The sequence below is a fragment of the Scomber scombrus genome, chromosome 3 (genome assembly GCF_963691925.1).
Source record: "Scomber scombrus chromosome 3, fScoSco1.1, whole genome shotgun sequence".
Taxonomy (NCBI): Eukaryota; Metazoa; Chordata; class Actinopteri; order Scombriformes; family Scombridae; genus Scomber; species Scomber scombrus.
The window spans coordinates 10,161,628-10,184,943 of NC_084972.1; the positions used below are offsets into that span (position 1 = coordinate 10,161,628).

The 23,316-nt window shown below is 45.0% G+C and overlaps 1 protein-coding gene across 3 annotated transcripts in view; it reads left to right on the forward strand.

Moving 5' to 3' along the window:
* arhgap46a (Rho GTPase activating protein 46a) overlaps positions 1-21,634 on the forward strand; it is a 33,407-nt gene extending 11,773 nt beyond the window's left edge. For 2 of the 3 annotated variants that reach the window (XM_062416297.1, XM_062416295.1), the window contains exons 2-10: positions 101-607; positions 9,952-11,389; positions 14,487-15,153; positions 15,411-15,503; positions 17,730-17,803; positions 18,095-18,294; positions 18,977-19,068; positions 19,175-19,344; positions 19,837-21,634. In XM_062416297.1, the coding sequence (XP_062272281.1) occupies positions 101-607; positions 9,952-11,389; positions 14,487-15,153; positions 15,411-15,503; positions 17,730-17,803; positions 18,095-18,294; positions 18,977-19,068; positions 19,175-19,344; positions 19,837-20,031 (3,436 nt within the window). In that variant the 3' untranslated portion in view covers positions 20,032-21,634. The remainder of the gene's footprint in view (positions 1-100; positions 608-9,951; positions 11,390-14,486; positions 15,154-15,410; positions 15,504-17,729; positions 17,804-18,094; positions 18,295-18,976; positions 19,069-19,174; positions 19,345-19,836) is intronic. The other variant, XM_062416296.1, reaches the window with a different exon arrangement.
* Positions 21,635-23,316: the final 1,682 nt, after the last annotated feature.

Sequence of the window (23,316 nt, forward strand, 5' to 3'; positions counted from 1 at the left end):
GTACTCAGGCGTGACTGTTTCGTCGAATCCTGTTGGTAAACCTGTTGCCATTTTTAGCTGTAAAGAAAATTCACCCTGTGTCTTTGTTTTTTCTTTTCAGCTCAGATTGGGTGGAGATCTTGGAGCCACGCTCCCGTGAGCGTATGTATGTGAACTTGACCACTGGTGAGTGCGGCTGGGAACCCCCTGTAGATGCTCCGGTCCGTCAAGCAGACGGCAACCAGTGGTGGGAGCTATTCGACCATCAAAGTGGCCGCTTCTACTACTACAACTCCACCGGACGCCGCACAGTCTGGCACCGACCCCAGGGAGCCGATATAGTGCCACTCTCCCAGCTCCAGGCCATGAAGCGCTGCAGCGAGGCCAAACGGGCGGGAGGGGGCGTGGACAGGCACCACCATGGGACCACGGGGAGTATCAGCAGTGTGGGGAGCCAGGGATGCTGCACCCCTCTGCCCGAGCAGGGCGGAGACAGTCCTGTTCCCAGAGCCTTGGAGACCAGTGAGGTGCCTGCCAACCCAGAGCTGGACCCAGCAGTGGACAGCAGATCGCAGGGAGATGGAAGCAGCACTGAACACAGCACAGATGGCAGCAAAGAACCGCAGAGGTAAGCCTGCAGTAGCCTCTATAGTAAGTCTGGAAAGGGAATCGTGCTTAATCATTAGTGGATCATATTACCAGGAGAAAAGTGGGGAAATGTGATAGTCATCGCAGCATGTGGTAGTGAGTCGTAATGACTTTCAAATGCTTCTGCTATGAGAACTCGTAGGATTATTTTGACTTTTGACCAGTCAAGCCGCTCTCAAACTGCCTTTCTATTTTCATTCTCACTTATCTGAACATTCCATATGTCCCATGTTTCCATACAATTGGCTGTGAACCATGCTCGACCATTTCAGCAAATCGTTACCAAATGGGGAGAATGGTCAGTTATATTGCAGAGCACGACACCCCCCCCTCACACTAGGGTTTCTGGTGCAAAATAGCCCCTTAACAGTAAGTCATTCAAAGACCCCATCATGTGCTTGGCGTTGCGGCCTCATCCAAACCACCGTCTCTTCCCTCCAAGCCAGATTCCAGACATGCCACTTCTTTTCCCCTGGCAAAGGGCCACCGAGGCCGACTTAGTGTCCTTCTGTGTGCTCACCGCCATCCTGCTCTGCTCTGCTCCAATGCTCATTTCATTTTCCTAAAACAAATCTAGGCCCCCGGCCATCAAATACTGTAACGCCTCTTATGGGTGAGAGCTTTAAATGTGCATGCATGAGAGGCATGTGAGAGAGTGTTGTCTGTGGTTTAATAACAAGCAGAACCGCTACATTCCAGCCGCCTATAAACAAGGAGAACCCTGCTGGTTTTCGGAGGCTCCGCCGTGGCGACTCTGGATCTCCGGTTCCTCCTGGTTCTTCTTGTACCTCACCTTGACCATTGGGAGGTCTCCCCTGTGACCCTTCGGCCCTTTGGGATTAGGAAAAGGTGGAGGAGGAACTAATTGGTCAGCCATGGCTGTTGAATGATACCACTGTGGGGCTTGTTGCATTGCCTCTGGTGTGTGTGTGCAGTGTTAAACCTCCCCAGAGGGTCCAACTCTGCCCCAGTGACTCAACCTTTTCCAGAGCCTTTTCTGTCTCCCCTTAAAACAATGACCAGCTGTGTTCCTCAGAGGAAGGCTGACGAATCTTTAGCCAACATGGGCTTGATATCCCCCTCAGCCATATGGCCCTTCACATGCTCACCAGGCTCCATCTCTTAACAGGTAATTAGAAACCACGACAAAATGCACAGAGAGGCTGGAATGTGACAGCTCAAAATGGATGTAAACAAACTCTGTGACATGCTTGTCTTCAGTCAGTGGGACATCTTATTGGTAATGACAAGGATCAATGGGATAAGAGCGAGAGAGAAAGTTTAAATGAAGAGCCGGAGTGGTCACAGTGGTTTGAGGTTAACTAATTATTCTGTCCCACCCTTAACGGAGGAGTGTTAGGGGCTTTCATGAGAATACAGTCCTCTTCCTTTTTTTAGATCACGCAATTTCTGGTCATAATGTTTTCAGTTTCATAACATATTTCAGTGCTGAAATTTCCTAAGTGTTTGGTGTGAATGTCTCAGCTATTTTAGACATGTCCTAACCTGTTCTTTTTGCTTTGCTTTTTTTTTTCTCTGTGAAATTTCTGGAAATGAAATGTTATTAACTTCTGACCTTCTAAAAAACAATGCTGTTCTTTGTGGAGATGGGACAGTCCCACTTCATCCAACACCAGTTTCCTTTTGTTTATGCGCCAATAATACATCTGTTCATAATAGATAGAAGAGTTTCCAAAGCTCCACACAACACACCCTGTGTGTTATTCTAAGCACTGGTTGGTTGATGCAGCGCCCCTTCTCTGTCTGTCTCTCCCTCGCTTTGTAAAGCTCATATCTGTATTTGTCTACGTTCACGCTTATAGGAAGTGTAGACATACGAGCATGCTTGCGTGCCAAATCTGTTACTCATTGACCAAGTCTTATCACATGTCCTGGGAATTTCTGGGTACTTTGAGCCTGTGGAGCTCATCAGGGAAGTACCGTGGTCTCCAGGGGTAAACATGTCAGTCACATTTGGTTATGGGCACAAGAAACAGGCAAACTGATCTCTTTTCCATGATGTACGAAGTCAAAGGTGTTACAGATCATCTAGCTTATAACATCTGCATTGAATTTCACCCACCTTTCATCGCATGTGCGTCTGCGTTGTACCAGGTAACATCTGTATGGGATTTCACCGCAGATAGTGTTGGGATGATTCACTGTGTGTGGGCTCCTTTCCAGTCAACTTACAGAAGACCTGCTGAGGAGGAGTACATGTTAAAAGTCTGCTGAGGACACATGACAGCATGGTGTAAGACAACCCAGAAGTGACCCACAGTGGTTCACATCACGGTCACACTACTCTTTTTTTTTTTTCTTCTTTTCTTTTTTCGTGAGCTGGCCTGGGGGCGTATAATGGACCAAAAAACGAACAAAGGCTCTCACTTAAACCTAGTTTCCCCCCCCCCCCCAGTCAACTGAGCTTTCTCTAAGCAGGAAGTCTAGGTATACTGGAAGGACAAGAACACCAAATGACTTGTATGTGCCCTCTCATTTAGCCCTGTAATGACATAGCAGCGTCCCAGCATTCAATCTGAGGCAGTCACGCTGAGATTAGACACTTAAAACTCGCCTTTCCTGATTGTTAGCTAACTTTGGACTCCTTTAAAAAGACTCAGAGAGCGTACACACATGTGGCTGTACCAGTAACTATGGTAACTCAGCTCTGTGTGGGTTGTTGTGTTGTTTATTTGTGTGTGCGCTTAAACTAAAGTTGCATCAGCATTTACACATTACAGAGGAGCCTAAATAGCTGGTTTTAAATGAATGTGTGAGGAGTTTAGTTATAGGCATGTTGGGTTTAATTTGAGTCTGAAGCATTTTCAGGAAACTAAAATTTAAATATATAAACTTCCCATAATGGTGCCAATACCTGAAGACACAAACAAGTAAAAACAGAACTGGAAGCATTTTATTTTACTTTCTCTTTCAGTATCTTTTTTGGAGGACGTTTTTAAGGGAATTTTCTAAATAAACCGTATGCTTGAAAACAAAAGTATAAAAAAGCCAAAATAACTTATTACAACCACAAGCGGTACACAGAGTTCATTTTACTAATGCTAGATTTGTAAAGATTTATCCGAACATTGAGCCATTCTGCCCTCAACGTAGGGGCCAGCCAGCGGACTTTCTGCACATGTTCTGGCTGTGTCTGAATCTCTCCACCTCCTCGGATAAGTATTTTTTAAAGCTTTTTAGCGAGATGTTTGAAATCCAATTTGACCCTGACCCAGTCCGTGCCCTCTTTGGTTTAACTTGAAAGAAATCCTGTGCTCTCTTACTAAATGAAGCCTATGTGGTCAGAGCTTTCACTACACTCCCTTCAAGACTTTTGATCCCTTTAAAATGGAAGCAGCACGATCCTCCGACCTTTTTTTCATCGGGTCAAAGATGTTATGTATTTCATAAAGCGAAAAAAAAATTAAATAAACACTCAAAGGTCGTCTCAAACCTTTTGTTAAAATACGGAGGCCCTTTGTGGACTTTTATGATTCCCTACTTGAACCCCTTAAAGAGGCGAGTGGAACCAATAAATGTCCTATTACAGTAGCTAGCATCCCCACCCACTCCTCCTCCTCCCTTTTTTTCTCTTTCCCTTCTTCCCTTTGTGTGAGTGATTAATTTTTATTACTTGATTATCTTTTTATATTTTTCCCTCCTTCACCTAAATGTACTCAGTAACCCTGCGAGTGGGTGGGTTGGTGAGTAAGGTGGTAGGCATGAGAATGTGGAATTCAATTTGTCAGCATAATTGATTAACAGCGCTTCTTGAATTTGCGGGATGAGCCTGTGAGTTGAAGTCAAACATACATGTCTTTTATCTTGAAAACTTTGAAAAATCATATAATAAAAATAAAATGGGTTTATAAAGAAAGAAAGAAAAGCCAAAACATAACAAGCTTCCCCTCTTGTGCTTGTCTGGCTGTGAGTCATGGAGGAGAAATCACCAGTCGGTTTATTTAGGAAACGAGGGGGTGTCTTATGGGGTAGATAAAGTTTTAAAGTTCTTAATGAGTCACATATTGTCTGCATGTTTACAGCGAGAACACGAGCCTTTCATGCTTTTCATCTCCCGCCACTCTGAGGACGTAGCCACAACATTTTTACGCACACTGGAGAGACTTGTTTTATCTCTTCACTCCTGGTGTGGTAAGCTCATTTTTCAGCTCTTTTTCCAGATGTTTTTTTTTTCTCTCTTTAAAAAAAAAAAAAAAGTCTGCCTATTATAATGAAGTAGGTTTTTTTTTCCCCTGTGTGAAAAAGTTGCACTTTGAACTCCGGATCCTGTTATGTGCATGAACGCTTTGGTCTAGTTAGCAGTGACAACGTCCTGATTTAGTTTTTTATCTCTGTGCCGTTTCTCTACGCTTTCCATGTTTCTCTCTCTCTCGTAAATGCAAAGTTTATGACATTCTCAAAAACTGGATTACAGAGTTACCATTTTATGTGTCTCACTGAAGCAGTGTATCCAAAACTTCTTTTGTTTTTTGTTTTTTAGATATCCTTGAAACACTGCTTTTACAGTTTAACTTCTCTCTATGGTGCCGCGGTCTAGTGGAATATCTCCAGCGGTTCTGCATAAGAACTGGCCTGAGGTGCTGCTCAGCTGACATGCAGTGGGCACAGATGGTGTTTTTCAGGGTGCTTTCACTCCCATTCATTTCTAATAGGACATTATTATTTACTATCATTGCTGTTGTATTTTTTTTTCTCTTAGACTTGATACCAGAATAGATTTGGGGCATGTATAGAGAGGATCCAGTTTTTATCATGTCATCCCTAACAGTGTGCTATAATGGGATCTGTCCTCACAAAAACAAAACACATGCAGATACAGTTTCGAATTCCAGGGACTGATCTCTCTGGAATCCACTTGGGTTCGGCCTCATCCTGTCCCTTCAAAATCGTCCCACTGGCTGTCCCCTGGCCCAACCCGGCACTCCTCACAGGGTCGGGCTGTGGGAGCCATGGACTTGCACAGCTGGTAGACATCTTGGCTCAGAAAAGGGAGGTGCGTCAGTTCAGCTGTTGTGGGCCAGCTGGCTCTCTGGAGGTGTTTTACAGGAAGTAGGAGGCTACCAGCTTTGCCTCAAGTCCAAAATGTTATTTTTTCGCTTCTGCTTGATATTTTTATGACAGTTTGTTCAAAACTGAAAAAGAAAAAATTCTCCTTAAGCGGGAAGAAAAATCAGCTTTGAACGTCGGCGACATGGATCCGACATTGTCCTCAGCGAATCCTCTTTGTCTTTTCAGTTTCCTTCCTCTACGCAGATCTCAGTGATCTCATTGGTCTGTGCTCTGAGGTGTTTGTGTAGCAGAAGCTTGGCCTATGCAACCTAATTTCCTCTTCCTGTCCAACCAATGTTAATAATAACCCCTGTTTTTCAGACCCCACTATTCCCAGGAGGTATATTTAAGAATTTCCAAATCCATATCTCTATCCGCTGAGGTGACTCAGCTGATGGCTTTTCCAACAGCACTTATTCCAGGCAGGAAAGAAAGAGAACATCTGTTCACAACATAGTATATTTAGGTGGTTACGGAGACAAACTCACCGCAGTGATATTCAGAACAGTGACAGAGGCATCTGGGACTGTGTTTGTAGATGCGAGACACCAGAACTGCCAAGACTAATTGAAATTTGCTGACCGTTAAGTTGATTTGCTGCCTCAGAGGCCAATCAGATTACCCCGTTGGTTTCCAAAAGGCCTCTAACTTCATTTTATCTCACATTTCTCTGTCCTATCTTTCCTAAGGGTCTCACATGTTTGTTCCAAGCTCTGAATGAAGGGGTTTGTAAGTGCATATGGGCGTATCATAGGTGTGTGGCACGCACAAGTGCCGTGTGTGTCTGTTTATGCGTGCTTGAGAAATAGTCATAATAGTCAAAATGGACATAATCTCTCTGCAAACAGCAGGAGATCTTAAAAAAATCTGGAAAGAGTTTTTACACTCCCAGTGGTAATTATCATGTCTTTTTTAACTTCTGTGATGAATTACTGTGGATAATCCTCTACTTCAGCTAACATTCAGCAAACACTTGACAGACGAGCTACTAGCAGGCAACACACCCTTTCTAAACAACTTTCATTATGATTGGAATAAAGTCCAGGCCTGTTCAGCGTTACGCAAGAGACTGAGGTTGAAGATGACTCTTTCAGGTTCAGCCTCTGTCCTAACCCCCCCCTTTGCTCTCCTTTGCTGTCGTTTAGGGAGGCGTCTCCATGACAATGGCACAGCCATGCATTGTATGAGGCTCCCCACACTGCCACAGAGGCCCCTGAATGAGCTCTGAGGAATTCTAGCCTTCCCGCTCATTCCCTTGCTGCACTCTCCCACGACTAATCCCCACTCCTTCTCATTTACACATGCTCACACCCTCCTTCTCTTGTCTGTCTGCCCCCCCGCCCCCATCTAGTGGTCTCCCCACTTTTAGGCCTGTTGTGTTTTCTCACCATTGTGCTGTTCTTGTCTCTCTTTCTGGTCCAGGGTTTGTAATCATACTTTATTTGGTTGACCTGGGGTTTACTGATATGCACGTGTTGTTCTAGCTGTGTAATGGGATTAGAGGCTTTGGACAGAGATCGAAGACACTGTACAGCCTTACTGTTAGATTTGGCCACTGGCCCCCATGTGATCGTGATGATCAACACACCAAACTCCCTGCTAGCACAGTGTGTCAGTGCCCCTTTACTGAGCCTGACTTGGACAATGGCAGACAAACAGTAGAGACTAAGCCTGACCAAAATCCCTCTCTCCCAACACCGAGAGCCGGACATAGCAGGGTGCTCCTCACGGGCATATGAATATGGTCAGTTTCAGTCCCGAAGAATAGCCTGTCTGCTGTTGCTACTGAATATATTATAAGATATGCTTTAGTGTTTGTATGGATAGGCAGGAGTAATAAAAAGGATGTCAGTTTTCAGGAGACCGTTGTGTTTTTTGGCTGTGAAGATGAAACGGCAACTTGGTTCCAAGGAGATAGAATTTCCCGTGTATAAAGTCAAACAAATTATAAAGTAATACAGTAAATAAAATTAAGTTTAAGCTCATATTTCCGCCCTCTGTGCTGTGTGTGAACATTACATTAGGCATTTCCTGTTTGTGTTACATACGGGGAAACCCTCTCTCTCTCTCCAAACCTCCAAAGGACCTCCTTGGGCAGGAAGTGATGGTCACTGCTCTTTCAGGGTCAGTCCTCATAAAGTACATCACCCAACCACTGAGAACACAGAGGACAGATTCTTTTTTTTTCTTCTTTTTTTTGTTCCCTTACCCCAGCGATTGTTTAAGTGTGAGCAACTGGGTTTGATCTTTTTGTAGATAATGAAAGCGGGAATTTGATTATTGTGGTTGAACGCGTGAGGTCCGCTCTGTTCTTTGGTCGTCCAATTACGAGAAATAAAAGGGTCTCAATGTATCACGTGTGTGTGTGAGCCGTTCCTGCCGTGACAAACCGGCGCTATACACACTCATTTGTGCGTCAACTGCAGAGGTGGGGAAAGAGTTTGTAGCTTTTCTCACTCCTACTGAGTGAGAAAACATACACCGTTTGAAAGAGCACAAACAGCGACTTCTCACACTTACAGCTGTCACCTATCAACCCATACCCCCTCCCCACCTCCTCCTCACCGCCCCATACAGTCACACTTGTTTGTAACAACTAAACAGCGGTGGGTTTTAGGTGAATCCCATCCATCAGAGCTTCTTGTCTTCACACGTGTCTGTCTGTGTGTGTGTGTGTGTGTTAGGCAGTAAACCGTCTTGATTGGGGGGCCTTGGAGTCTTCCCAACAACAGTAGTTGTGGCAGACTGTCTTGGTGCTGTGCCAGGTGGCTGAGACCCAGCTGTTTATAGACGCGGCCTAGATGGTGAATCTGTGGGACCGTTTGAAGCCTGTTTACATTCAAACCGCTGAGGTGGTGTGACTCACTCTATAGTCCTCAGAGAAGGAGAGAGAGAGTGCTGAGCTATAGCTAAGAGGACTAAAGGAAGTTTGCCGTTGGCCTGAGGACCTCAGGGGAATTATTTCTGCATTGTTCCAAAAGAGATGTGGGGGGGGGGGGTCACTCCGCCTCTCTTCCTCCTCCCTTTGGTCCTCTTCCTGCCGTTACAGCCCAACTCTCAACTGAATCGTAGTGCTCTTGGAAAAAGGGAAGCCTTTGAACACTAGCTGTGGCTCTGTGTTTATATTTGGATTTACAAGGACAGAAGGTGATCAGCTTTGATCTCATTAATTAACCTACTGAATGTAAAGTAGAGAGAGAGAGACGGGGCGGAGGGAGGGAAGGTAAGTCTCCTTTACCTGCTCAGAAACGTACTTACCTGTTTGACTTTGAGTAAGGATATTCAGCTTGTATTTTCTATACTGCGCCACATGTTGTCTTACTTAGGCCACAACTGTGTCACGTGTGTCATGTGTAATAATGCCAGCTTGAAACACACTGGTCGGTGTAAGAGGGTGAGGTTTGTTGGTCAGTCGAGGAATGAGAAGTCCTGATTACAAGAAAAGATTATGAGACGACGGCAGTATGGAGGGCAGCAGACCAGAGCAGCGTGACCATATTGATGGCAGATTGTTTTTACGTCGCCGGGATTAGCAGTGCGTCATCGGGTTTGAAGTTAGCTCGGTCACTCAACCAAAAGGAGAAGAATTAACCTTTGGACTCGAGTGCAGATCTTCTCAACTGTGAACCAATGCAAACCTGACTTCTCTCAGATCTACCTCTTTTTCATGTGGCTTGCTGGTTTATAGTCCAGATGTTCAGTCAGTGATTCAGATGGCAGACTGTTATGCCATTTGATAGTCATATGTAGATGAAAGCATCATCAGCTACTTCACAGATTCTGCCAACAAAGGTATAACATCACCCAATGTGTATTCTCCAGATTACAAGACATACATGTTAGAAAGAACTGTGGACGGGTGTCACTGAGATGTGTTAAGTGGCTCAGTATTTTTAGGCACTTTGTTCGCACAACACACACTGGAGTCATTGTCTCATGGGTTTGACAAGGCTATTATGACTGCCGGACTAAAAATGGAGTGAAGTTTTTGGAGGTCAGCGAAATGTTTAGAGAAGAATTTGTGGATTGCTGCTGATTTTTCCCAGCCCTGTCAGCCTGGAATTTTCTGAAATGGATGAAATGTAGCGTCTGGCTTCATGCCAGCACTTGATTGCATATGATGATAGTGTGTTTATAGCACTGTTGACTTTTCAGGGCGCTGTATGTTGAATATGTATGCCTTTATTTTTATTTCTATATTTACCATTTCTTTGACTGACATCTGTTTCTTCTCCATGTCTTCTCTTCCCTCAGGGATGCCTCTCAAAGATGGCAGCCCACTCCTGGTTCTAAGGCAGCCATGTTGGTGAAGGTGAACAGCATGAGTCGTAATCAACCCAGCCCATCTTTGCAGCAGCAGCAGCACCTCCAGCACAGTGCACACGGCAAAGCCAACACCTTCACTCTGCACCAATCCAGCAGTAAGGCCCAAGGAGGACACGTAAGCTCCAACCAGGGATATAAAACTGCCCCTTCTGGCAAAATGTCAGCTGATACACGCCAGGCCCATCACCTGAGAAAAGCCAGCAATGGCAGCTTCTGTTTGGTGTCATCAGAAAGCGGCCATCCCAGTCCACTCCTGCACAGGTCACAGACCAGCACACCGCGCCCCGTCTCCCCCCAGTATGGTTGCACTGCCCCAATCTATGACGAGCCAGTTTCAGACTGTCCCATATATGACGAACCCCCGATTGACATGGAGGTAGAGGGGTCGCACCTGTACAACGGGCAACCTCTGTCTCGCCTGACGCCCACCCATAGCCTCCAGAAACCAAGACACCTCCAGCACCCTGTCTCATCTCATCCAGGGTCCAGACACAGGAGGAATCCTTCTGCCTCTGACTATAGCCCAGCTGGTCTGGAGTGCATCAAGCACATGATCAACGTGGACCCCAAACAGCTCCTATCCAGCTCCCCTGCATCCACACGTGCCCCCTCCCCTACCTCCAGGCAGGACCCAGTCTTGACCCAGCCTCAGCCACATCCCCAGTCCCACGCTCACTCTTTGCCCCCGGCTCGAGGCCAGTTGAGGGACAGAGAGGCGGGGACCCCGGGGCCAAGTACATTGGACAAGAAGCAAAGCTGGCGGGTGCTGGAGGCCACTGTCCAGCGAGCCATGGAGGCGAGGCACAGTAGGCAGAGCAGCCAGGCCTCGCAGGACTTCCCCTCCTCAACTCCACAGGCCACAGCAAACTATCAAGACTCTGGTTACTCCACTGGCCCCTCTCCAAGTCTGAGAAGAAAGAGCAGGAGGAGGGTGGGAGCCAGCGGCGGCGCAGGAGGCAGGCCGGGGTCAGTAGGCAGCAACGGAGAGCTGTGCGCCCTCAACGAAAGGCTGATGGCCGAGATGAGGGAGGTGGTGAGTCGCTCCAACACCATGAGGGAGGTGAGAGCAGGACTGGACCCAGAGATGGGAGAGAGAGTGGTCGTACCTCGGACACGCTCCCCCGCTGACTCACTCAGGTGGTACGGTGCAGGAGGGGGGTCGGCCGGCAGGTGCTCATCACGAGAAGACCTCACCGGGGCTGCCCGCTCACTGAGTAGGGCAGGTAACCATGGCAACCCTGCTCTGACCCCTCTGGAGATACCAGGGCGGCAGAAAAGGACCTATGAGAAGGTGGACACCCTGGAGTTGAGCGTTAATAGCCAAGCCAGCCTGTCTTCACCAGAGACCCCAGGACCACCCTCTCAGGTAACACCACTTCCTGTGTGTGTGTGTGTGTGTGTTGTGTGTGTGTGTGTGTGTGTGTGTGTGTGTGTGTGTGTGTGTGTGTGTGTGTGTGTGTGTGTGTGTGTGTGTGTGTGTGTGTGTGTGTGTGTGTGTGAGCGTAGTGTCCGCCAAGCGCCAAATGGGGGTAGATTTTCCGTTCGGCAAGTAAATCTCTGAAAGCTGTCAACCACACTAGCAGGAAATGTTTGTACTAAAATAGTCGTGTAATAAAATATCTGGCTCACAGGAAATTACTTATGTTTGTCCCCTCAGTGTAGAAACGTGAACCATATGTGTGTTTTACGTGCATCAAAACAGCAAGGCGAAGGAGCGACAGCCACAGACCTTCTCGAGCGCTCTTAATTGCGCAGCACTGTTTATAACCACCTACTTGACATTGCAGCTCTCTGCTAAACTGTCATTGCTGCCAGTCTGCTGCTAGCTACAGTATCCAACATAATAGCTTATTTTCTCATGGACTGTACTTATATAGCGCTTTTCTAGTCGTTATGACCACTCAAAGCGCTTTTATATTACATGTCTCATTCACCCATTCACACACTGATGGCAGGGGCTACCACGCAGGGTGCCAACCTGCTGATCAGGAGGAAACTAACCATTCATACACCATTGGGGTTAAGTATCTTGGGTTAAATATATATGTGACACAAAAAGGCCATTTATTATTTTAGCCAGTAAAAAAACAACAACAACTTTAATTTCGGACAGCGTGTGAGTGAATTCAAGTATTGCTAATAACAAAATAGCGATTGTAAGAGAAAACATCACGGCTAATCCAATATTATGATACGTTCCTGCCTGATTAAGAGCTCACACTGTGTTTGTATTATTGTGTGGTCTGTTTACCTCGGCAGGTTTGCTTGGATTCAGCTTTGTTTGGTCTAGGAGTGCTCTGATTACTGACGGCTCTCCAGATTCACTATTAAATTAGAGAAGAATTCAGTCTCGCTGTCAAATGAGGCCAAGTCATGCCTGAATAAAGCATCTGCATATTTTGGACATTTTTAGCTGATGCTTTTGTATTGCAGAGTGTGTCTAGTCCTCAGAGAGCTTGAAGTGGAAGAAAGGACAGATTGTTTGACTGTGTAGAAATAGTCTTCTTGACTGTTGGGTCAGATCAAAATCAAACAAAATTGATTTAGATATATTTCAAGTTTGCGGTGTAAAGTGCAGAGAGACACGTGGATGGACCGTGGTGGTGGCTTATCTTGACGTCAAGGTTCCTTTCCAAAAGGTACACATGATCTAAGATAAAAGAGCAATTTTACTCTCAAAACAGTTATATAAGTAGCAGCATTTGGAGCCAATTCCGAGATCTGCTATTTCTGATCTCCAAATCCCCTTCTTGCAACAGAATCACACATCATAACTCCATACATTAGTGTTGTTTTTAGAAGTGAATCAGTCCCACACTGCACCTCTGCAACTATAATAGTGAATGTTTGAATCATCAGGGAGCTTTTGGATGAAAATAGTAAGGCTAATCTGTCTCTTTGAAAATAACATGAGGCATTTTGTGAGTAATGCCTTTTCACATTCCAATCCCGAATGCCTAAATGTCCCCAGGACGTTAGGCGGTGGGCAGGCTGGGCACTGCTGACTCTAATGGCCACTGTCCCAGCATTACCTGTCATCCTCTTACCACCATCCATCTGCCCCGCGCTGCAGGTACTGTATACTCATACGCCAGCTCTGTGCTCGGGCATCTGGGGCCCATGCCAGGCCAGAGAGATTCAGGACATGGCTCCCCTCAGTCAGGAAGGAGGGCCACTGTGGCCCATATGGCCCGGCTTGGCAGGAAGAGGAGGAGGAGGAGGAAGGGGAGGTAGAGTGCTACTAAAGCTTATTGATACCACTGTGGCTCTTTCATGTTAGACAACAGCCAAGGAGCAGCGAGCTGGCCTCCTAAGTCTGTCCTGGAATGTTCTGCGGGCCTGCTGTTATATCACTCACACACTCTCACAGATTAGTTCTCGCTATGTATGTGCAGCTCTACGTATACCATATTTGAACATTGTGTTCTTGCTGAAAGACCTTTTGAACTAACTTTCATTCAAAGTACACGTTTAAACTCCGAGCATTTCCACAAAGATCATGAATAATTCATATTTTTATAAGCTGAGAGTATTTTCCACTGTTTCACTGTTGTGTCCCGACCCATAGCATGGCTGAAGAAGCACCCTGTACTGGTGCATCTGTAAGCTATCTGTATAACAGTGTAATTTGCTGAAAATAAAAGTTGCACCGCATTTGTCTCTTCCCCCCAGCTAAGTATGTACTTTGTTGCATTTGATCTTCTGGAGTTGACCTCTGTCGCCCATTCCAAAAAAAAACCAAAACATCAACTTCGAACGACCGTGTAGGCCTCCTGCCAAGTGGCGAGCCTCAGATCTGCTCCATTTGATTGAGAAAACCCAAAATCTAAAGTCCAGCTTGTCTGGCACTTGTCAGCTCCGTATTACATCAGGGTCTTATTGAAAAGACATGTCAATGCGTTTTATGTTCCATTAGTAAATTTAAGCTTTGATTCTGGCTCTGGTTTCATGTTGTTCCTGGCTGCTGGCAGAGCATATCTGGGTTACTGGCGTTCTCTATTAAGGGAGGCGAGGTGCTCCTTATGATCGTAAACCTCACCGCAGGGATCACAGCGAGGTCTTGTGTGTGGAGAGTAGCTTTGGTTTTTGAAGGGGAGTGGCAGGGGGTATGGACTGTTACGCCACTATCTGGTCACCTGCTGAGGCCGGAGTACATGAGGATTCGGAGAGACTCTTTTTCTGGCAGTTAGGAAATTTAATGTGCCGATCCTGCAACAATTTCCCCTCCAGTCCCAGCATTGCAGAGAGGAGCACAGTAGGCGGAAAAGCAGCCTGACTCTCAGTGTGACACAGTGAAGACTCTGCAGCTGCACACACACACACACACGTTTTGTATCTCTGCTGCACTCATGCCTCTGTACCTCTCTCTGGTCAAACTTCACCCTCCCTCCTCCTCCTCCTCCTCCTCCTCCTCTGTTTTACTCTTCTTCTCTATCTCATGCCTGCCTCTTGTTCCCCTGCAGGCGGGCACCCTCGAGCTGCAGGCTCAGTTGGAAAGCAGGAAGAAAGGCATGGTGGACGGGCGGACCGCTTCCCTCGGCCCCCACCGACCTTCCAACCACGACAACAGAGAGGGAGGTGATGGGGCAGGAGGACGAGCGGGAGGATCCTCCTACCAGCTCTCCTACGCCACCTTGCGGCAGCCCCCGCCTCCGGACATGGGTATGGAGGATTGGGCCAGCAAGCACCTCAACATGCACACGCAAGGCCTGTTCCGGCGCCGCGTCTCCATCGCCAACATGCTGTCGTGGAACCGCGGCTCCATCAAAAAGCCCATGCTGGTCACCAGCAACCGCGCCGTCAGAAAGGAGGCCTGCGAGATGTTCAAGCTGGTGCAGGCCTACATGGGAGACAGGCCCTCGCGCCTGGATCGCCGTCACAGCGCCCTGCTCATCATCACCAAGTGCTGGGACATGCCGGGGTTGCGGGACGAGCTGTACGTACAGCTAGTGAGGCAGACAACGGGCAACGCAACCCCCAGGAGCTTGGCGGCGGGCTGGGAGTTGATGGCGGTCAGTTTGGCCTTCTTCGCTCCCTCGCCCAAGTTCCGCTGCTACCTGGAGGGCTACATCCAGAGACACATGGAGCCCAGCAGCGACAAGAAATGTGAGTCTCAGACTGAGCAACAGGGTGGGTCACCTTTCTTTCTTCTGCACCTCCCTGAGTTTGTTGTCTGATTGTCAGCATGGTTTATGTGAGCCCAGAACATTAACAAATTAACAAATTAACAAATTAACCTTCATTTTCTTCTCTCCTTCCCTTTTTTTTGTTGTAGAATTTAATTTAAAGGTAGTCAGTCAGATAAAAGAAAAGCTGTGATAGGTGGCCTTGTGTTCATCTTTTTGACCATCAGAAATGTGACCTTTGCTGTCTCCTATGATTCATAGTGACCCAGTTCATACTGGAACAGCAGGAACTGAAACTGAAGAAGAATTCAAAGTCCAGAAAGAAACGGAAACAGAACACCGAGGAGGAAGAGGGTAAATCTTTCGCTCATTCATTTGCTCCCAAGTCTGTTGCCCAAGATATAGTTTTAAGAACATTGGCTCTTCAGTTTGACAGAGCATAAAGTAGGTGGGAGAGAGAGAGAGTCCCAAACAAAAATGTTTTTCTACTCTCTTCAAAAGCTGTCTGGAGTCTCGAAGCAATGCGAGCCATTACAAATCAAACATATCTCTCCCTGTAGAGTGACCACTGTAGAGTGGGATGGAAAATCCTGCACTGTGCAGTTTGTCAGATGAGTCCATGCTCATGTACTTGCAGACACAATGAATGGGTTTCACAGAAAGTTGGGCTGAAAAAAAAATGTAGGATGAGAATTTCAGAAGGTTGTGTATGCGCACAATGGACCCCACTGTGAATCATATTAGTGGTCTCTCTCTCTCTCTCTCTCTCTCTCTCTCTCTCTCTCTCTCTCTCTCTCTCTCTCTCTCTCTCTCTCTCTCTCTCTCTCTATCTCTCTCTCTCTCCCTGCCACTTGCATGTCAGAGAGTCTTTAATGGGGATACCTACTCATCAGCACGTGCCCTCATTAAAGCAACCCACACTGCCAGCTCTCATGATGATGTCACCATAGAAGAAGCCAATCGTCTCACCACAGCGGTGGCCTCACACATCGTACTGACTCAGCGTCAGTGCTTTATGCTGAAAAACTAAAAGTGACTAAGAGGTCATAGAGAAAGCCCAACATTTCTGACTAACTCTAAAGGTCTTCAGGGAGGGGAATCTTGATGACGGCCAGCAGCCATCATCACCAACAGCATAATGAGAGCTGCTGTTTGATTGATGAATGGAGGAGCTTGAACACATACACCGTCTGACCAAAGCAATGAGCAGCTGTGAGCAGCAGAAGTGGGAGTCTCACGAGGGAACTTGGAGGCCTCTCGCTTGGAGAAACCAATGCACCAATGGCTCAGAGGTGCATTGTTTTCAGCCAGCACTCAGATGAGCGTCTTGTAAACAGTAACCAAGTCGAGACTGAAGTTGTCTCCTCAACGTTCTTTTATGGCTCTGTGTTTTTTGCCCGTGTGCAGACAGGTGTCATGCCCTTCTCAGCCTGGCACGGTACACTCAAGCTCCTAATGAGCTCGCATTTCTCCCGAGCTTTGGTTGCCTTGTTGTTGTTGCTTTCACAGCATCAAACCTCATGTAAATATAGACCACCGGTAGTTTCCAAACACTCTTTCACTGCAACATGGGGCTCTGCAATCTTGCTTTTCTCCCAGAGAGTGAACAGTCTCTATGTTGGGAGCCTTTTGGGGGGGGGGGGGTCTTGCCCTTGATCTTCTCCGAGATCAAGGGCAAATTATTGGTATGATCTCTCTAATTAGACATAATTATAGTCGAAATTGATCAGATTAGCAGCAGTTGTAAGCTTGCATGGGAGTCACCTCTTTGTCATAAATCTTGGAGCTTTGACTTGAGGGAACATGATGGAAAGTGTTTGGGAAAAAACCCCATCAGTAAGTCTATCTGGCCCCGGTTCAGGTACCTGATGCAGTGGAGACTCTGGGAAACAGGAATAGACCCCAGGAGAGCTCAGTGTTTAGTGTAAACCGTTACCACAGAGATGAATGATGGGTTTTTATTTTACACACAGTGACCTATCAGTCAAGGCTTTCTGTTTGCTTTTTGATTAAGAAACACAAGTGTACATAATCGCAATTGAAATGTTCAGAGTCAGAACAGGTTCTTCAGTAGCTAGCGCTTCTAGTATAACCTGCCTCACAAACCAGAGAGTCTGGGCTCTCCTGTAGCTATGTAGAGCAGGTAATAGACAGGAAGCCTCTGTGTTTTTCTCACTCTCTCCAGAGACATTTGTCTGCGTATGCTGATGAATCACCTGAATGTTGGATGTGTAGGCCGGATCCTGTCTCTAAAGCTTTTGTTCAGCAGTGGTAAATCTTCCCTCAGCTTGACAGTTTAGCCCGGCCTGCTCTAATCCCCATATGCTAGAATCACACTGTCAACATGTCTCTCCAATTACCTCTGCCTGCCTCTCACACACTGGTTGACATCTGTGGGAGAAAAAAAATACTGTTTGTCCTGTTTGTGGGAAAGAGTGTTAATAATTTATCATTTTGTGTGTTCATTAATGCCTAACGCTTAAGGGGTTTCACCCAGGGGGTCTTTCAGGATGTGCTAAGAGTGTGCATATTGTTTCATGTGGAATTGGGTTTCACTGAACCTCTTCTCTTTACCTGCAGGTCTTCCCATCAGCACATATGCCAAGTTCTGTCATCGGAAACTGCAAAAGGTGGCGATCACTGGAGGCAAAAAGGTACGGTGGGAGAGGAGTGAAGCTTCAGATGTTGCATTCAAGTGCAGTCAAAATATTTATCTCCACAAGATAAAAATAGGAGATTGAAAGTTGTGATTCGTATTTTAGTCACACTGGATACCGTCATAGTTAGACATAATTACAGACACGCTGCCACAGTCACAGGTAAAGACATAAACACAGGTACAGTCATAGTAGCGCACCTGCAGACACAGACGTGATTAGTATCCTAGTCCCTGACATGCGCAGGTAGTAAATCTTTCGTTTTTTCCCCCCTTTGTCCCCTCCCAGGGGCTACGCAAGCCCACCTTGGAAGAGATCGACCACAGTAGGCGGGCTATCGTCACCCCCTCCCTGTTCGGCAGCTCCCTGGAGGAGGTGATGGAGAGGCAAAGCGAGCTCTTCCCAGACAGGAAACTGCCTTGGGTGCAGGTTCAGCTTTCCCAGTATGTCCTGGCTCTCGGCGGGGCTCAGACAGAGGGCATCTTCAGGTAAGACAGACCCGACTCATCCAATCACGTGCCTCCACTCGAGTGGTGTCAGAGAGGCGCAGTCTAGGAAACTAGAGAAGGTTCTTATGTAGTGTATGTGTGTGTACTGTACTATATTGCATGTATAGTGTATATAAACAAATGTGTGTGTGGTCTCCTGTGTCCCCTCATATCAAAGTAGGCTCCCCCTGTGTTCAGTACACAGAACAGACAGCAGAACAAACACAACCCTGCTTTGTTGCTGAGACCTGCACTGTTTAATTTGATACTTCATAATCTGTGTTTACATTATTGCTTAAACTTACAAGCACGTGGGAGCTTCACTACTGTGTGTTTGTGTAGCGTTTACCCCAGCAAATGTAATTCTGTTACATCTCCATTTGTTCTTTTGGTCAAACATACTGTATACGGATCTCCCTGTGAAACGCTTCTGCCCATAAGGGGACTCTCCTGAACAGACTGTTGTTTGGTTATATTATGTTTATTGTGTTTTTGTTTTGTTCCAAAGAAGTACTGCAAACAAAGAACCGAGTACTTTGAGCCACCAGGCCTCATTTGAAGCCAATTGGGTGAACATAAGTAATGGAATTGCTGCAAGGCATGGAGGATCTGTTGTGATAGAGGTAGGGTTCCCCCTTGTGGCCACTGAATGTAACTGACATATCTTTGTCTTTGTCCTCAGGGTGCCTGGAGACATTGATGAAGTGAATGCATTGAAGCTCCAAGTAGATCAGTGGAGGATCCCGGAGAATCTGTCAGATCCCAACGTTCCTGGTGAGGAGGGATGCATTTTCATGTGATTTATTTGTTGCTTTGTGTCATTTGCGTGTACACACAGAGTTTAAATAGGCATATTAAGAGTGTGTTTTGTCTCGTTCAGCCTCCCTGATGAAGCTGTGGTATCGGGAGCTGGAGGAACCTCTCATCCCCATGAACTTCTATATGCAGTGCGTCAGTAACTGCGATGATCCAGTGGCGGCCATCGCTGTGGTTCAGTCTCTGCCTGAGCTCAACAGGCTGGTGCTCTGCTACTTCATCCACTTCCTGCAGGTAACCACATTCACACACAAGCATATTTAACCCAGGTTCCCATTCTAGAAACACCATTGTGACTATAACCACATATTTTTCGCCTGCGGTCTTTTTCTCATTCTTCCTAATTGTTTCCATTTTTCTTTAGTGTGTTTTAATGAAAAACCATAATGTGACCACAAAAATTGTATACAAAAATATTTAAAGAACTAAACCAAAAAAGAACACAATATTTTCTGTTAGTTTTAATCTTTTGTTGACTCTCCTACAAATAGCAGTCAAACTAATCCTCACAACTTTACAAAACAAAAGCTACTCAGAAAACATACCTCAACAACAAGTCTCAACTTGAAATACTGCACCTATATCACATTTAATCTGATTAAAAACTGAAAATTAACTGATTTGACCTGATAACTGAATGCATTACTCGCTGCAGTCTGCAGCTCAATCTGTATACTCTGCCCTGCTCATTGCTTTATCTTATTGGTGCCTTCTGACTATCTCTAGGTATTCGCCCAGCCTTCTAATGTGGCCATAACCAAGATGGACGTGAACAACCTGGCCATGGTTATGGCCCCCAACTGCCTCCGATGCCAATCAGACGACCCGCGGATCATCTTCGAAAACACGCGCAAAGAGATGTCCTTCCTGAGAATGCTCATTGTTCACCTCGATACCAGTTTCATTGAAGGGGTGGTTTAGACTCTGCAAACCACAGAACCCACCTCGGGTGCTGGATCAGCCCTCCAGCATCTACAGTTACACATTTACACAGTAACCTACAATCATACATTAACACTGTCTCTGTTCAGACCACACTGGAAACTCACGGGGTGAGATATGACAACTCTTGCAACAGCTGGAGTAAGAAAACAGCTTGGACATTGACTTGTGTGCTCTTCTGCTTTCTTACTGAGAGACAATACACATCAGCTGAAGTTTCACTGTGTTTTTTTGATACTAGAATCCACAGTGACGGCATGTGAGAGCCAAGAAGCAACTCACGGATACTCAGATTGTATCCTTGGAGCTAGCTTTAACATGACTGTAATTTTCTAACCACTGCATGTGAAAACAGATTTCCTCTTTCATTTCCTACTTAATGGGTAGTACTACAATGTAATTGTACAACAACTGAGCTGGGTAAAGTGAGAGTCTTACATGATTCACTTCAAAAGTAATCACTTGCTAACAAACTAAAGACAGAAGCGTTGATGCTCTGCCTCTGTTTTGACTCTCTGGTTTCATTCAAGTGTGTTTGTGTGCGTGTGACTGTCAGAGTGTGAACAAAGACACGGTCTTCTTTTATCATGTACAGAAAACTGAAAATATGAAAAGTAAAATAAATCTTTTAATGGTGTCTTATTAATAAGCTTGTGCTGTTTTGAGTAGTTGTACTGATGACTGGCCTCCTCGTATTTCATTTTTACGAGACAAGAAGCCACACCGCCGCAACTATTTTGACTATTTTGAGTACAGAGCCTACATTTCAAAGCTGGACATGCAGAGAGCGATTTTTCTAAGAAAACTAACTTGGAAGTGCTTTGATTTTTTTTACGACTCTGAACACTCAAACTGAAGCCAGACAAGAGTGCTGTAATTTGTGATGTTGGTAATTCAAATGATAGTTCTCTTTCTCTATTATCTATAAGAAATCTTTCAATTGGAGTTGTGTTCTCTTTTGTTTGTGGTCTATGTTTTTTGGCTCAGGTCTTATGATAAAACGGGTGTTGGATGTGATAAATGTACATGGCCTATCTCAAGGACTGAAAAATGTCATCGATCCATCACAAACCCCCCCCATACTGAGAATGGAGTATTGTTCAACTGTCAAGCACTATGAGAATGTAGAGTAAGCTTTTTGTGTCCCCCTCAGGCTTTGCCAATGTAAATAAATTCTGTGTGTAAATAGTTATAACTCTCCTCAAGTGTATTCTAATGATCCAGGCTAAGGGTGAAGTTAAATGTTGCTGTAAAGAGCAATAAAAAAAAGTGTTTTTGTAATTACTGTTTATTTCTCTGCTGTAACCGCTTGCCTTTTGAACATAGGACTGATTCAAACCACTTTCCATGTGTGTATATGTGTGTTTGCATTACCTTCTTCTTAAAATATAGAATCACTGTCCATAAATAAAGGTTTGTTCAGTTGTACATGGGTCACTTCCTGTTTGGTTTGTGGTCATTGTGGGGACTGGTTTGAAAGTAGCTGAGAGGAGACAGAAGATGAAGGGGAATGAGAAGCACCAGGACACACCAAGGCTGACTTGTATCTCTCACTACATTGTATCGTCATCACTGACATATAGACAAATCAAAGAGAAAATGTCAGCATAATCCACAACCATTGTTCAATTATGCCTTTTAAAGACAAAATCATAATCAGGTGTCAAATTGTAATAAAACAAATTAAACTCAGTAACAATATAATATTTCATGTGCTTCTTGTGATGAATTTATTAGATTTAAAGTATATCTGGGAATAAGAAATCAATCTTTGAAACTTCACACATTGACTGAATAATACAATGTCAGTGTAAGAATAGTAGTTAATGAAACATTGGTGGGATATTCTCCAATTTGATAACTGATTCATCATTTCAATTATTTTTTTAAACAGACAAAGGCTATTTAAAGACATTAAAGATGTCAACTTGGGATCTGTGAATTTACAATGGGATTTACTTGTTATTTTCTAGCATTTTAATGTTTGTAATGTCTATAAAGTTAATTGGGGAAATAATCTACACATTATAATGCAGTAGTTTTGATACAGCAAAAGAAAACTTATGCTTTGAAAATATTTTGTCAGAAATGTGTTGTTTTGGGAGAAGAAAAGATCCATCTGTCTTATCTAATGAGTGCATCTCATGTCAGCTTTAGTCACACAACATTCAGAGGGTTTTTAATAGTGTATTTTCCTAGAATTATGTAACTGTAACTGCTTCTGCTCAGGTCAAAGGTTTAACAAACAGAAGTCAGCTACTCCCCCTCCTGTCACACTGCATCAACCTCACTCCAATCTGTACATATTCAGCCGTGTGTCCTTTCATGCACGTCAGTGCACAAAGCTGCCACCTGCTTCATCTGTCCCTCTGTAGCAATCATGTACCTGTCCACCACTACAGAAAAGCTGTGCTGGTACTGTGACCATGACAGCAGGGTAAGATGACCTCTGACCTAAGTCTGTGGGGCTGGAACAAGTTTCAGAAAAAACACACAGGATGAAATACATTTAAAGAGAGCCTCTTTCAAAAAGTACACTTAGTGACAAAGAGCAGCATAACTTTTACTTTCAAATCATCCAAACTGCAAAAAACATTTATTCAGAGAGTAACCATGAGTTCTAAAGGTATTTCCTAAAGACAAAGACTCTGTTATTTTGTACAGACTTACAATGTGTCTGCATGTAACAGTAAATGTATTAGTCATGTTGTACTTTATCATGTTAATATGCTACAATGGTTTCATTAAAACATTCAGTTAGTTTATAGTTTCATTTTGATTCATGCCATCATCCATCTAGCTATAGTTCATGGTCTATATCTATAAATTAAATAAGGGTGAAATATCCATAAGTGTTGTACTTCACTATACTGTTTGAGGCACATTACTTGTGTATTATCATTTTGCACCTCTACCTTTATTTCAGAAATGTATGTGATCACTAATTGCACTAATTGTGGGCAGTAGTTAGACTCAGCTCCCATTAAAATCATGCATACAGTTTTGTTAATTCATTAAAATTGGGCATTTTTGTAGTAGTTTTTTCCCCATTGTGGTTGGATAGATAGACTAGATAGAAAGCAGGGTTCGAAATTAACTTTTTTTGTCCGACGACAAAATGGCTAGTCAATGTTCAAACCAGCTGCTCAATAGATTACCATTGTCTTATGGCTTGTGAGTGAAGTAAATCTGCCAGCCACAATTATGAACCCTGGGAGAGACTGAGTTGAAATGAAGGGATATAGTCCTATGATCCACATTTGA